The 15,253-nt window shown below is 40.5% G+C and overlaps 1 protein-coding gene across 3 annotated transcripts in view; it reads left to right on the top strand.

The window, feature by feature from the left end:
• Nucleotides 1-8,424, top strand: part of prkd2 (protein kinase D2) — a 29,907-nt gene extending 21,483 nt beyond the window's left edge. For 2 of the 3 annotated variants that reach the window (XM_086216235.1, XM_086216237.1), the window contains exons 5-19: nucleotides 380-563; nucleotides 650-721; nucleotides 916-933; nucleotides 1,741-1,900; nucleotides 2,021-2,132; nucleotides 3,075-3,152; nucleotides 3,245-3,563; nucleotides 3,694-3,746; nucleotides 3,866-3,938; nucleotides 4,237-4,343; nucleotides 5,704-5,865; nucleotides 6,117-6,215; nucleotides 6,667-6,934; nucleotides 7,078-7,163; nucleotides 8,178-8,424. In XM_086216235.1, coding sequence (XP_086072361.1) covers nucleotides 380-563; nucleotides 650-721; nucleotides 916-933; nucleotides 1,741-1,900; nucleotides 2,021-2,132; nucleotides 3,075-3,152; nucleotides 3,245-3,563; nucleotides 3,694-3,746; nucleotides 3,866-3,938; nucleotides 4,237-4,343; nucleotides 5,704-5,865; nucleotides 6,117-6,215; nucleotides 6,667-6,934; nucleotides 7,078-7,163; nucleotides 8,178-8,402 — 2,016 coding nt within the window. In that variant the 3' untranslated portion in view covers nucleotides 8,403-8,424. The remainder of the gene's footprint in view (nucleotides 1-379; nucleotides 564-649; nucleotides 722-915; nucleotides 934-1,740; nucleotides 1,901-2,020; nucleotides 2,133-3,074; nucleotides 3,153-3,244; nucleotides 3,564-3,693; nucleotides 3,747-3,865; nucleotides 3,939-4,236; nucleotides 4,344-5,703; nucleotides 5,866-6,116; nucleotides 6,216-6,666; nucleotides 6,935-7,077; nucleotides 7,164-8,177) is intronic. The other variant, XM_086216236.1, reaches the window with a different exon arrangement.
• Nucleotides 8,425-15,253: the final 6,829 nt, after the last annotated feature.

The following is a 15,253-nucleotide window of genomic DNA, read 5'->3' as shown; positions in this document are numbered from 1 at the left end:
TAAATAGATGATCTTAAAATACTGCACCAATAATAGGAACTGCGAATGAAAAAAGTCCTGCGTTAAGGATAACACACATTTTTCACTGGATTAATTTTGCAAAGGTGTATGAGAACTTGTGGAAAACTCCAAACCTCCTGACAACGTAAATAAGGTTTCATCTTATGTTTGAATGCGGCCATTGTATTTTGAGTTTGCCTCTGAAGTAAAGATAATTTCAATCAAGGTTAAAGTCATTATTGTCATGATACATTTTCCTTTATAAGTCTACTCCCATCACTAAAGACAAAATCTAGATTAAGAATAGTCTTCAGAAATGCAATGAGAATCCTTCTTCAATTACCTCGCACGCAAGAAATTTTAATTTCTACCTCCCTAGCCACGAACCCCTAGTGATGCCCGCCGCTTCTACACCGGTCGCCCTGTACATCTGGACAAGATCTTGATGAGCAAGGTGAAGGTTCCCCACACATTCGCTGTCCACTCGTACACGAGGCCTACGGTGTGCCAGTACTGCAAGAGGCTACTTCGAGGGTTGTTCAGACAGGGCCTGCAGTGCAAAGGTGTGGCAAGAGACAAAGAAATACTAATTTTCAGATTTCCAAAAGGATGCTGATTAAATGAATAATTATGTTTTATTTCCTCTCAGACTGCAAATTTAACTGCCATAAACGCTGTGCATACAAGGTTCCTAATGACTGTCTTGGGGAGACTATTGGAGGTAGGACAACGTGTACATCTGTCATCTTTCCACTGTGTTCAAAACTGTTAACCCTGCATGAATCTAATAAATGTGTTTCTGATCTGCATGTTCCCATTTTTAGAATTAGGTTAATATAATACTATTATGTGAGCGTACATAATAAAAGCCTTGACCTAACAAACTGGAACTGACTAATCTTTTTATCTTCTCAGAGAACAGAAGTAACTCTGGTAAGTATCATCAGTGCTCGTTCTTCAGTGCATGTGAACCTGTACTCTGGTGGTGTTTGTTTGTGTTTAAGATTTAGTTTTAGAAGCAGTCATAGAAGTAGAATCATTTTTAAAAGCGATTCGAAGCAAACATTCACCTTAAAGGAACAAACTAATTTTTTGGGAACTACTTGGAAGATGCATATCTGCCATCCTCCCTGGAGCCAGACAAGAAGACAGATGCTCTTCCCTCCTCTGTTCGTGCGAGATCAGCAGGGACCAGTTGACTGCTAGTTAGCTTTGTTCAATGACTGGATGTGGAGGGGGCCTCCTCCCTCTGTCCTCCTACCCTCTGTCAAACTTGCACTTTTCTCCAAAACATTCTTTGCTTGCATTGACAGAAGCAAGTTTGTGCATAACAGTCATACTGATATAATTTACAAATGCAAGGTTTTAGAATCAGGTACATACCTGGAACTACTTTCTTTACTGGGTGCAGTGATTTGACGCAGCATCCCATATCTTCAGTCAACAAAACAAATCATTTGTTGAAGATAAGAAGAGTGACTGCGACTACCTATCATTGCCAACTTTGTAAAAGTAGGTGAATGGGCAAGACAGAGGTGAGTTAACCTGCCCATCTCATACAATTCATTGTGTTAGTCAGCTGGTTTCTGTGAAACGACTTCACCCACACAGAGGAGAGAGGGGTTTCTATCTTCTAATCTGGCTTTGAGGATGTAGGGAAAAAAGTACATTGCTAAAAAAGTTGGTTTTCTCCTTTAATCATGTAAAACTATTTTTTCCTCTTTTTTGTTGTTCTCCTAGACATGTTAAGTCCCAGCGCAGACCCTGAGGTGCCCATGGACTACAGCAGTGAATACGATGCCTCAGACAAGTCTTCAATGGATGATTCAGACGAGGCCTGCAGCATCCCTGGGTCCTTCTCTCCTGAGAGCAACCAGGATGGTGTCAGTGGGGACCAGAGGTAAAAGGAGCAAACACACACACACACACACACACACACACACACACACACACACACACACACACACACACATACATGTTACCCACTGTCAACCTCAATTCTCTTCTCGTATCCTCGTAGCGTTTACATTCCACTCATGAGAGTGGTGCAGTCAGTAAGACAGACAACCCGTCGATCCAGTACAGCCATCAAAGAGGGATGGATGGTTCACTACAGCAACAAGGACACACTGGTAAAACATTCATTCTTACTTTTTCACTCTTTCAGAATCTTAACCAGACTGCACTTCTCTTAAAAATCATCTTTGACTACTGTGCACTGTCTTATTCAGCACTTCTCTTTGGATACAGATTTACTGCAGAGCATTTATCAGCTTTTTCACCGACTCAGCAACAGGCTTTTTCTTTAATCCTGTTTTGACCTCACCTTTTATCAGTTAGATGCTGCTTTCATGAACATTCTGCCCTCGTGTTCTCTCTGGCTACCTTTTTTTTTCAACTGAACAAAAAGTAATGGCATGCTCAAGAATCTGGTCTTAACATTTTAAAACTGATAAAAAAAAAACCCACAGCTGATGCTGCAGGATGCACAAAATCAGCACATGGTCTCCATGGATCTTTGTGTTGAGCAGGGATAAATACAACATTGTCATCAGGCAAAAGCCAAAGATCTTGGAGGTTGATTCTTTTAAAAATCAGTCCTTGTTACTAGTTATGATAGACATATATATTTTTAAACTACTTTGGCATGTATTCTTCTTCCTCAATCAATCTTTTTCAGTGTGATTTTGTCAAATATTTTGTGTAGTCCTCTATTGGAGATTAAGGGTTCACTTTAAACTGAAATCTGCTGTCTCTGTGTGTCTTTCTTGTAGTATTCTTTCCATTTGACCTTGAAGAAACTTTTTAGTGTCTGTTGTCTTGTTCTTGCTTGATTTTTCCTCTCTGGCAGTACTAACTCCTCTATTTCTGTCATTTGCTTTTTCTCTCTCTTGATTTTCTGACCAGCAGCTTGTATTCCTGCTCAGCCTTCTTCTCATCTGGCCACTCCTCTCTTCCACTGGACATGAATCCATCCATTTTGACATGTGAACCTTACCCCCAATCCTCTCTTCATTCCTCACCCCCTGTCCTCTCCCTATTCTACCCCTCAACCCTAATTCAAACTTCAACAGAGAAAGAGGCACTACTGGCGTCTGGACTGTAAGTGCATCATTCTTTTCCAGAACAACACCTCGAATAAATACTACAAGGTATGTTTTCCGTCTCATTTTGTGATGACATGTTCTTCATTTTAAGGATGAAACTGTTTTTATTGACTCATCTTTGATCCATCATCCCGCAGGAGATTCCTCTGTCTGAAATTCTGGAGGTGCGACCTGCCGGCAACTTCACTCTCGTTCCGTCCGGCACAAATCCCCACTGCTTCGAGCTCATCACAGGCACTATGTGCTACTTCGTAGGGGAGGACCCCAATACCCTTCCCTCTCTGTTATCTAGCAGCCCTCAGACTCCACCCCAGACTCCTCCCTCCCCCAGCCAAGTAGCTCCTAACAGTGGCATTGGGCGTGAAGTTGCGAAGGCGTGGGAGAGCGCCATCCGTCAGGCCCTCATGCCAGTCATTTTCCAGGATGCACCACCAGCTGAGGGGAACACAACTCACAGTAAGTTCAGAAACAAGTTACTTCACTATTTTTTTTCACAAGATTGAGAAAATAGTACCATACAGAACTGTTATATTAGTAGCGATTGATTCCATTTAACCTGCATGTTATTCCTGTGCTCTGTCTCCAGGACAAGCATCTGTTAGCATTTCGGTGTCCAACAGTCAAATCCAAGAGAATGTGGTATGATTTTTTTTTGTCTAATCTAATGTTATTTTCACAGTTTAATCCGTTTGAATGATAAAATATGTATAGTTTTAACAAGGAGAATGCTGACGGTGTATTGTATTGCTTTTATGCAGGACATTGGTACAGTGTACCAGATTTTTGCTGATGAAGTTCTGGGATCAGGACAATTTGGAGTAGTGTATGGAGGTAAGAAGATCTGTGACGAGTGAATTAGATTCTTTCTGATCTGCAGATTGGTGGATTTAACTAAGCGGAGCCTCTAAAATAGTGTTCGGAAAACTTTTCTACATGAAACAGCGTTCCCATATCCTGTAGATAGGGGTTGATCCTCATACAGGTGATGTTTGTTTGCCATATAGTTTGTGAGCAAGTATGTCATGACCCAATATACTGTATGTCCACTTGTTAGAGACAACGCAGTAGTCCTAAATGTTTGAGTAGTATAAAATGTCATTGGATTGTTGTTTTTTTTTTTCCTCCACAGGAAAGCACCGGAAAACAGGGAGGGACGTAGCTGTCAAAGTTATTGACAAGCTCCGTTTCCCCACCAAGCAGGAAAGCCAGCTGAGGAATGAGGTGGCCATCCTGCAGGTAACACACACTCCGCGAATGAGCGGCTTTACTGTCTGTGCATGCATACAGCTTTTAGTGTTGACAGGTATGTTGGCAAGCACAATAATGCTGACGTTATTGTTCCCGCCAACAACATCAATCCATGCCCTGTCTTCGCAGCACTGCAATGCTGTTTTAAGTCAAGATAACATATCTACCTGTTCTACTGGACACCTATCTAATCAAGAAGTGCACTGGTATCTTTTGGGAAAGTGAAAAAAATACATTCATTAAAATATCATTAAAATAAAAATATTTTTCAATATGATTCATTATACGTGACACTTTGTACTACAAAGTACATTTTGAAACAGTAGAAGCAGGGAGTTAAAAACAGAAATGACAAAATGTGAAAAGGAATTACTAAAATAGCATTTTGCCATTAATTTAGTGAGAATGTAACTTGTCTGACTGACAACATTCATTGTCAAAAGTTATTACTAAAATATTCAGCTCAGCCTGAACCCTTTCAATTAGTAGATCATATTTTATTTTCATTTGATTATTATAATATATTAATGTATATAATTATGTTCTGGATTTTGCATGTATTGATACATCAAAGCCAATTTTTATTTCAACATTAAAGTGTCTTTTTTTATCTGGTTTTGGCTCAGGCTTGGTGCACAGCCTATTTTTGCCACCAGATGACGACAAATATTACCAGTCCATTTTGCTTTTTAGACTTCTTTATAATTCTGCCTCTTCAATATTTGTGGCTTAATAGTTGTTCACTCATCCTGACACATTTATAGTGCTCTGTCAACACTTCTATCTATCTATCTATCTATCTATCTATCTATCTATCTATCTATCTATCTATCTATCTATCTATCTATCTATCTATCTATCTATCTACCTGTCTGTCTGTCTGTCTGTCTGTCTGTCTGTCTGTCTATCTATCTCTCTATCTCTCTGTCTATCTCTCTATCTCTCTATCTCTTTATCTATCATCTATCTATCTGTCTGTCTGTCTGTCTATCTATCTGTCTGTCTGTCTATCTATCTGTCTGTCTGTCTGTCTATCTATCTGTCTGTCTGTCTGTCTGTCTATCTATCTATCTATCTATCTTTCTATCTGTAACTCTTCTGTATTTACAGAACAGTTCTATTGCTTTTGCAGCACAATGTCTACTGGAGGTTCACATTCATCTACTCTCTCATTTCATGTCTGTATGAAATTGCTCGATCAACTATGTCTAGTTTCACTTGTCCCTGTTTGTTGTTCCTGTTTGTTCTCTTCCCTCGTCCTCATTTACTGCCCTTTCTCAAATACATGCACCACTTTGTCATTATTCCCACCATTTTATTTTCTCCTCCTCATTAATCCCTCTCTCAGAGTTTACGTCACCTGGGAATCGTGAACCTGGAATGTATGTTTGAGACTCCTGAGAAAGTTTTTGTCGTTATGGAGAAGCTGCATGGTGACATGCTGGAGATGATCCTCTCCAGTGAAAAAGGCAGGCTACCTGAGAGACTCACTAAGTTCCTTATCACTCAGGTGTGTACATATACCAGAAAATAAGAGATATATGAATAAGAGATATGCTTTGTTTCTAGATAAATACGACAACATTAAAACTGTGAACCTGCTCTTATTACATTCTCCACCAAAACACCTTGAAGTTGCAACCAGTTTTGTGTGGTTTATGCATTGCAATTATGCATCGAAATTATGTCAAACCAATTCTATGTGCTCATCTATATCCTGTTTTTGTGGTTGTGAATATGCATGTTTGTGTGTGTCTTTAGATTCTTGCCGCATTGAGACATCTTCATTTCAAGAACATTGTTCACTGTGATCTGAAACCTGAGAATGTGCTGCTGGCTTCTGCAGATCCCTTCCCCCAAGTATGAATACAGAGGCATGCACACACACACACACACACACACACACACACACACCCTTGTACTTATATCTTTGTGAGGACTTTCATTGACAAAATAAATTCCCTAGCCCCTCACCCTAAACCTAACCATCTCAACTGACTGCCTGACCCTAACCTTGACCCTAAACCTAACCAGAACCCAGTTCTAAACCTCAAACCTACAACCAAGTCTTGACCTTCAAACGGCCCTTTGAAGATGTGAGGATCGGCTAAAATGTCAAAATGTCCTCACTTTTCAAAAATGTCCTCACTCTGCTGGTTAAGTACATATTCTAGTCCTCAGTATGTACACACACACACACACAGGTGTTTTTCACATTGTAATGATTACATCGTAGACTTGTAAAGCGCAGTCACCCTGATGGGTTCTCACTTATTTTCTACCCCACCTGCTGTTCCCCACCATCTCTAAGGTGAAGCTGTGTGACTTTGGCTTTGCCCGCATCATTGGTGAGAAGTCTTTCCGTCGCTCAGTGGTTGGAACCCCAGCCTACCTTGCTCCAGAAGTTCTGCTGAACCAGGGCTATAACCGTTCCCTTGACATGTGGTCAGTTGGTGTGATTATGTATGTCAGCCTCAGCGGGACATTCCCATTTAATGAAGATGAAGATATCAATGACCAGATACACAACGCTGCCTTCATGTACCCTCCTAACCCATGGAAACAGATCTCCAGTGATGGTAAGCACAAGACGGGGTGCAAAACAGACAGTAATAACAGAGTGCTACTGAGAGGAGACCTTTACGCTGTATGTAAGATTACTGCTGAAAACAAGCTCAGTGGTAAACAAAAGCTTGACGAATCTATATATTTTTGTTTCCAGCAATTGACTTGATCAACAACCTGCTGCAAGTTAAGATGAGGAAACGCTACAGCGTGGACAAGAGTCTCAGCCACGCATACTTACAGGTAGCAAACTACACACAAACATACACACTAGTCCAACCATGAAGCTTCCATTAAAAGTAAAGGGAGCAGGACTGTATGGTGACTACCTATAACGACCACCTTCTTTTTCTGCCATCTGCTAAAGATGAGTAAAGTCGTCAGTAAAAAATCAAATCTATTACATGACGTGGCAATAGAAAAAGAAGCACTCATTAGTAAGTAGTGAGGACAGCTTTAAGGCAGAATATTTCAAAACATCCTTGAGTTTTTTCGAGGCTCCAGGGTACTATAATGTGTCCTTCAAAACAAAATTGTTTATGACAGATGGAAAGTTGCCCATTTCTCTGGAAGTTTAAAATCATAGATGTTGAAGTTGTTACAAGAATCTTCATGCATTAATTAGATCCGTTTTTGTGTGATGAAAAAATTCGTCAGACACAAGAAACGGGCTGGAGACTCAGAAATGGCTTACACAGGACACTTCATTGGATATATCCAATACAGATGTATGATGTTCACTTTTAGATGAGGTTGAGTCAGCTTCCCCAGAACGTCTGAGTTCCATCCCTCGTAAACCGTCTCACTAGTAATGTCGGGCGCTACCAGTAATCCAGAATCGGCCTTTTGAATAGTTTAAACACAGCTATGCATCTAGACAACGCTGCTGCCGTGTCAGCTTTACTTTACTGTCAGTATGTGTTCTAACAAGAAAATTACAATTATAAAATAATGATGAATGACACCACAGATTCACTCCCAGACCCAGGTCAAGGCCCTGCGGTCAGACCAGCTTTTATCCTTACAGACGAATTGCGAGGATGATGCACAAGAAAGTTCAAACAGAGAATACCAGATGAAATTCCTTATCAAGGGTCATTTAAGTTCTTACTGGCACACACTCATACACACACACACACAACCTAATGTGATTCCTCGATGATGTACACGTAAAAGCCTCTTTAACTCGGATCTCATTTCAAGGCTTCTAAAGCTGAAACCCCCTTACCGTATTTATTCCTGCTTCTCGTTTCTCAGGACTACCAGACATGGCTGGACCTGCGAGAACTGGAGACTAAACTTGGCGAGCGTTACATAACCCACGAGAGTGACGACAGTCGCTGGCAAATGTTTGCCCATGAATATACTCTGCCTTACCCTGCTCACCTTGTACCACCACCCCCTGCGCCAGCATCTGATGATGAGGAGGGTGGAGAAGATGCAGATGTGCAAGGCCTTACTGAGAGGGTCAGCATCCTCTGACCACAGAAACGGGGGGGGGGGGGGGGGGGTGTGGGGGGACATGAGATGTTTTAGGAAGAGGAAGAGGTAAAGGAATTGGGAGAGAGACATAAAGTTACAGAATTCACCTGTTGGTACATTCATGGCACACAAGTCCAAATTCCCTCCTTATCCATTCTAATTTGTTGCTTCCACTATAAGCTAGAGGCTAAACTTTTGAACCCTCCTCATAATTTCTATCTTATGTCTTCTGATCAACTGATATGGGAGGACTTTCTAGACAAACAGCAGAATCATGCTCATGTAGCATGTTCTTGTTCTTCTTGAAAGAGAAGTTGTCCATTTTGCTCAGATTCATTCAAGGTAAGGATTTGATGTTTTTTTTCCCCTTCAGCGAACTGAAGTTCCAATTTGAAATTACATTAAACAAGGTTTTTAGTGTCTTCGTAGCTAATTAGAAACACAGGCCCTCTGAGTTCAAACTCTGCAGTGATGAGGCATTTTAAAGTACAAAGCTATTTCCCCTGTTCTGGTAATTACTAATGTGCAGGCGTGGAGTCCCATTAATTCACATCCTGTCTGGAAAACGGGAAGAATCGATCTGTTGACGACAAATCCAGTCCCCAAAACCCTCACTGGCTTTCAGTCAAAATACACAAAACAAAGATGCTATTTTGGGTTAGATAAACTCAAACTGTTTATTTCTACCTGTAAATTGTTCAACATCGTCCACAATGGATGTTATTGAAAAGTGAAAATTGCCTCTATTGTGCTCAGTCTCACCCTGAGGTACCAGTCGTGTGTTTAAATTGTAATAATAAAAACATGTCCTCAGAGACTCCTGTATATAAGATTTATGTAGTGTTATTGAAGGAAGCATTTAACACATAAAAACAGCAAGATCCCACCTCTCCCTGCGATGTAATGGATTGACAGCTTGGGTTTCTTAGGGTGAAACTTTTGTTTTGAGGAGTGTATGTAGTTAGATTTTTGACTGCCTGTAATGTCAATATGTTGCATGTTTCTGTGAAGTAGGAAGACACCATATAAAACATAGTTAAACACACGTGTAGCCTGAAGTTGATGTAGTGTCAAATATGTGTAAACTGTGTAGAACATGTTTGAAAGTCGATCCTAGCCTTTGTAACACACAATACAAACTTTGAAGAATATCTATTTTATGTCTGGAACTTTTTTTTTTTTTAATTCATCGCACTATTAAACATCAAGATAAGAACTTTTACCTAAAAAGGGCAGCTACAGTATGGAGAGAAGAAAAACAAGCAAGTGCTCATAACATCCTTGTTTACTATTGAATACTGGGTCAGTAGGTCAGCATAAAAGACACTCAGACCCTCCTCATCTCACCATTAAAATGCTTGTTTTCAGTTAATGTTTATACGTCCGTGATTTCGAGCCTGCACAGAATGAATCATCACAGATAGAAACCAAGTTATTGTGATGGTAATTCAGTACTAAACTGAATATTTTCATTCATACAGTATCAGAATCACATACCACATTTGGGAAGTAAGGACCATTACTGTCATGTTTTCCAAGGCAGATGACTCAGATCACTTTCAACGCAGCATTAACGTAAATGAAGTCCGTACATAACAGTTATAATCTCTTTTTAGTCACTGTAATATGGATTCAAGCAATTTAAAACAACAACAAAAAAAAGCATGCATGTGACAGCACAAAAATGAATAAAAGCTATGAAAGGGCAATTTTTTTTCTCACCTGTATTGTACCTCACAGTCTGAGTGATGTGGGCACTTGAGGAGCCTGTGTCCACAGAGGCTAAGGGAGGATTGTTTTCATTCTGTAATGAGACCACTTCAGCACGCTATTCAGGTAAAAGTGCACTCTAGTTCCTCCTACACCACATCCATTTTCATTGCCCAGCTGAGGTAGATGAGACATTGTTCCTTTCTTTCTGTCTCCTTTAATTTCTTTCAAGTGCCAGCAGGTTTGTGTCTATCCCATCAGATATCATACATAGATATCTTTACTGATGGAACCGACTGCTTAGGAAGTGCCAACCTTCCAGAGACTTGGGTCTGATGCCAACAGTTCATTTTTAACTGGGTTCTTCCACAAAAGCTCACATGGTGCTGAGTTTTCAGAAAAGGGGGATGAATTTCTTTAAGATACTGAGAGATGAAAGGGACTTCTTAAGTGAAAATGTACCAATGCTCTCAGCTGCCATAGCAACTGGTTTGGTTGATATCTTCAGATTTTTAATTGAATGGCTGTTTGGGATGGAAGGATGTTTGATCTTCATCCATATATGGTTTGACTCTGTACATACAATAAATGAGATCAGTTTTGTTCTGCTTTATCAAATCCCCATCTTGCCTCAATCAGTTTCCATTAAAGTATTGAAAACCAAATTAGGTCCATCTCATGCAAGCACTCAGTTGAGATCAGCTAGGCTTTTAGGTAAAGCTGTATTCATTTTATCTTAGTCAAGAACTCCTAGGCCAAAATCGACAATATGTAAGCCCATCTTCCATAGCTTAACTCATATCTATCTGATTGACTTTTTTGGATAAACTGAGTAATTATATATGAAGTAAAAAAAAAAATCTGAGGCACTCAAGAAGGTGACAGAATTAAAAAGAAAAGAATAAGATGCAAATGGGGCATTTGTTTGGGGGTGTCCATGGGTTCAAATATCCATCCATCCATTTTCTTCTGCTTATCCTGTTAAGGGTCGTGGGGGGGGGGGGGGCTGGAGCCTATCCCGAGAGGCGAGGTTCACCCTGCACAGGTCACCAGTCCATCACAGGGCCAACACATAGAGACAGACAACCATTCACACTCACAGTTACACCCACAGTCAATTTAGAATATCCAATCATCCGAGTGCCCTCTTGATTCTTTGGACTGTGGGAGGAAGCTGGAGTACCAGAGAGAACCCACACAGGAACAGGGAGAACATGGAGACTCCATACAGAAGGATCCTGTGCTCGAGTTGGGGCTCGAACCCGGAATCTTGTTGCTGTGAGGCGAGAGTGCTGACCACTGCACCACCGTGCCACTTGGTTCAAATAGTAAATAATTCAATAGGCATCTAGAAACAAACAATGAGCAATTTCAAGAGCTGTTTAAGGGCAGAACAGGACATTGCATAATATCCTAAAGTTTGTGAGCAGAGAGCTAACCAAATGTAGCCAGTTCAGCCAGTGTGAGTGTGTGTTGTGCATGCTCTGTCATGCAGAGAAGCATGATGCATTATTAATATTAGCGATCAGCTAATGTCAACGCCTATCGGTTTCTGCATTATGTCCATCTCTAGTTTCCGGGTCTGACCGAACACACGTATAGAGCACTCTGACTTCCAGTGGATGGGGCCTTTAAGGTAAGGTAGACTGTCTTGGAGGACTTTGTCCTTCCTACCTGCAGCTGTCAGACTGTAAAACAAACACTGCTCCCAGTAACCACCATTATAGTGTGTTGTAGTTTTTTTATTGTAGTTTCTTCTATTTATTGCTCTCTACTTTTTCCACTGCTACTTCTGTTTTTTTTCTGCTGATGTAACAATTTCCCCACTGTGGGACAGATAAAGGGTTATCTTATCCTAATTGAAGTGGAGATGCAATCATCATTCTGCCTGGTCTATATGATATTAGTTCTGCTATTTGGCTGACATGCTCTTGAGCACACAACCCTTTCAATTTTGACGAAAATGTAGGTTCAGGGGCAGCACGGTGGTGCAGTGGTCAGCACTCTCGCCTCATAGCAAGAAGGTTCCAGGTTTGAGTCCTGGCTCGGGCACGGGATCTTTCTGTGTGGAGTCTCCATGTTCTCCCTGTTCCTGCGTGGGTTCTCTCTGGTACTCCAGCTTCTTCCCACAGTCCAAAGACATCAAGAGAGGACGAGGCTGATTGATACTCTAAATTGACTGTAGGTGTGACTGTGAGTGTGAATGGTTGTCTGTCTATATGTGTTGGTCCTGCGATGGACTGGTGACCTGTCGAGGGTGAACCCCATTGACGCTGGGATAGGCTCCAGCCCCCCCCGCGACCATTAATGTAGGAATAAGCGGAAGACAATGGATGGATGGATGGAAATTTTACTCCTAGCAGCGGAAACTTCACTGACTGTCTCTGTCTTGATCCCACCTGTGTCTGTGTGGGTTCTCTCTGGTACTCCAGCTTCCTCCCACAGTCCAAAGACATCAAGAGAGGACAAGGCTGATTGATACTCTAAATTGACTGTGAGTGTGAATGGTTGTCTGTCTATATGTGTTGGCCCTGTGATGGACTGGCGACCTGTCCAGGGTGAACACCGCCTCTCGCCGAAAGCCACTGGGATAGGCTCCAGCCCCCACCGTGACCCTTAACAGGATAAGCAGAAGAAAATGGATGGATGTGGGTTCAGGTAAGGTAACTCTTCACCAATATTTATGGTCTGAGGGTTTCGCCATAGGCTTGGTTCACGGTTACAGTCAGTGTAAGGTATTCAGTGATGGTTAAGGTCACGGTGAAGAGCCAGTAAATGCATATACATTGTGTCAATGACGGGTCCCAACAAGGATAGATAATGTGTGTGTGTGCGTGTGTGTGTGTGTGTGTGTGTGTGTGTGTGTGTGTGTGTGTGTGTGTGTGTGTGTGTGTGTGTGTGCGTGGACTCAATCAGAGTCACAGGTCTCCACTCAGTCTGACTTAAAATGAGCACTGGGAGGTCTCCGAGCTTAGGAAATTGAAGAAAAAAAACTCAAAAGGAAAAAAGTAATTAGAAGTACTTCCAGAATGGATGTTGATTTGAATATTAAGTTACTGTTTAATATAATTTAATCATGCGCCCATTCAGACTTTCAAATTTTTTTAAGACCAAATAGATAAAATTCTGATAATGAAATGAGCCATTTCACAAATGTTTAATTAGTACAGATCCCTTAGTGCAGAATGGATGGTCAAACGTTTTTTTCTTTTTTTATGGGAAGAGAAAGGAAGGATTTGTGCATAGAAATACTCTGATTAAACAAATAATTGACATATATTAAGAGACAGATGAACAATTAACACAGAGACAAAGGATTAAAACTGGAGATATTTGTCTTTCGCTTCATTGTATGAAGAAACGGTTAACAAAATCATATCCTCAAAAATTTGTATACAAAGGGTGGGGTGAGAGGGGAGTTAACAAGTTCATTTCCTCAGAAAAGAAATATTTCCTAAAACACTGTCAGGTAACACAATACAAATGTTTATGAGCTCTGGAAATACTTAGTCTGTAATTGTATTATGGGATCACATATTATGGGATCGCTCTCCTATTTTAAGAATGCAGCGCCATATTCTACATAAAAAGTCTGCGGCAGCTGCTTAGTTTGCCAATGCACTCAGGTATAATTTGTTTTAAAAATGAAAATTAATTTGTACGAAATAACTTTCCATCTTTCACAAAATGGCAGGGAAATTCAAGATTTTAGAGAGACGTAAACTCAGAGTGTAGACTTGAAGCTGTTTCTCAGTGGCACCAGTTCAAATACTTGATCAGTGAGATGTATGAAATAGTTAATGTTGCACTTGATCTCAAATGTAAGTAGTTAATGTGGGAGTCATCATGTCAGTTTAACTTTATATAAAGGGGCAGTTGTGGTTGTATGAAGTAGTTATCCATAGTGGGATCTTACCCTCAGTAGATTTAGGTCAGCACATCTTCCATGCACAGAGGCAGACTGTAAGCAACACTGTGAAAATGTTACAACTATAGTGCACATGTGAACAGATGCTAATAGCGGGCATTTATTTGGTTGAATATTAGAATAAGGGATTTAGATATATTTGGGTGGATGTTTAGCTGGAAGACAGTGATCCAAATCTATAGGAGACCCTTACCCTTACCAAACAACTCCCACACTCACTTCCCAATAAAACTTGAGCTATGTACAACCTGCTTGGCTAATTATTTGGACACTTCAAAACACATTTATCACCAAAATATGACCACCCTAACAGCAGCAGTTACCTCTTAAAAACAACAACCCACAAACAGTGATCTCAATGTTGTGTAGGATTTGATTTTACTAGCGAGGTTAAATCAATGACTAGTACAAGCAAAGGACCTGCAAGTTTGCAGGAAGTCTTTAGAATGACACAGATGCTATTTTTTTTAACAGAGCACCCATCACAGCCAGTGCTTATCATCATAAAGAGCTTCCTGTTCAAATGCTATTAATAAGGCCATTCAGAGGCCATGTGCGCACAGCATGCCTCCCCCTCAGGTTTGAGCTGTGATCCAGGGTTACAGCGTCTAAGAAATTATGAACACAATGTTTATGTGAGCCAACTAATTTGCCGCAGAAACAATTTGTAAAAAAACAAACAAACAAACAAAAAAACCAAAACAAAACACTGGCATAATTTCACTTATCAAATTATCACGGTAAACCTTTGAATAAAAAAAAAAACGGACTGCTGTGAAATCAAAGTAGGTTATATGCAGCTGGAAAATCTAATTGATTTGATGCACCACGAGCCTCGTTGAGGGGATTAGGTGGTAATTTTACTTCATCATTACTTACCACCCTTGGTTCAACCTATTTCACACATAACCAGAGTGTTAATATAAAAATATTAATTAAATAAGCCTTACAGTACATGGCACAGAAATTCACAGGCCATCTTGAGAGGCAAAGAGAAACCAGAACTTGTTTTCACAAGCTGATCAAGAGTCAGAGTGCTTGGGGCTTTCTGTGGAAAATCCAGTTTGAGTCATATTTTCTTTCCAGAAAACAGCAGTTTAAAAACTATGCATAAATCCTTTTAAATGAAGTTTCAAGACTGACTTATTTTTTCATTTGATTATACACCGGCATTGATCAACAGCTGTATATTCTGGGACTGAAGCATTTCTTT

This window comes from Aulostomus chinensis, chromosome 10 (assembly GCF_037954235.1).
Source record: "Aulostomus chinensis isolate RoL2024-O1b breed Wild chromosome 10, RoL_Achi_v1.0, whole genome shotgun sequence".
In the NCBI taxonomy this organism is placed as follows: Eukaryota; Metazoa; Chordata; class Actinopteri; order Syngnathiformes; family Aulostomidae; genus Aulostomus; species Aulostomus chinensis.
This window is presented reverse-complemented; position numbering and strand designations above follow the sequence as displayed.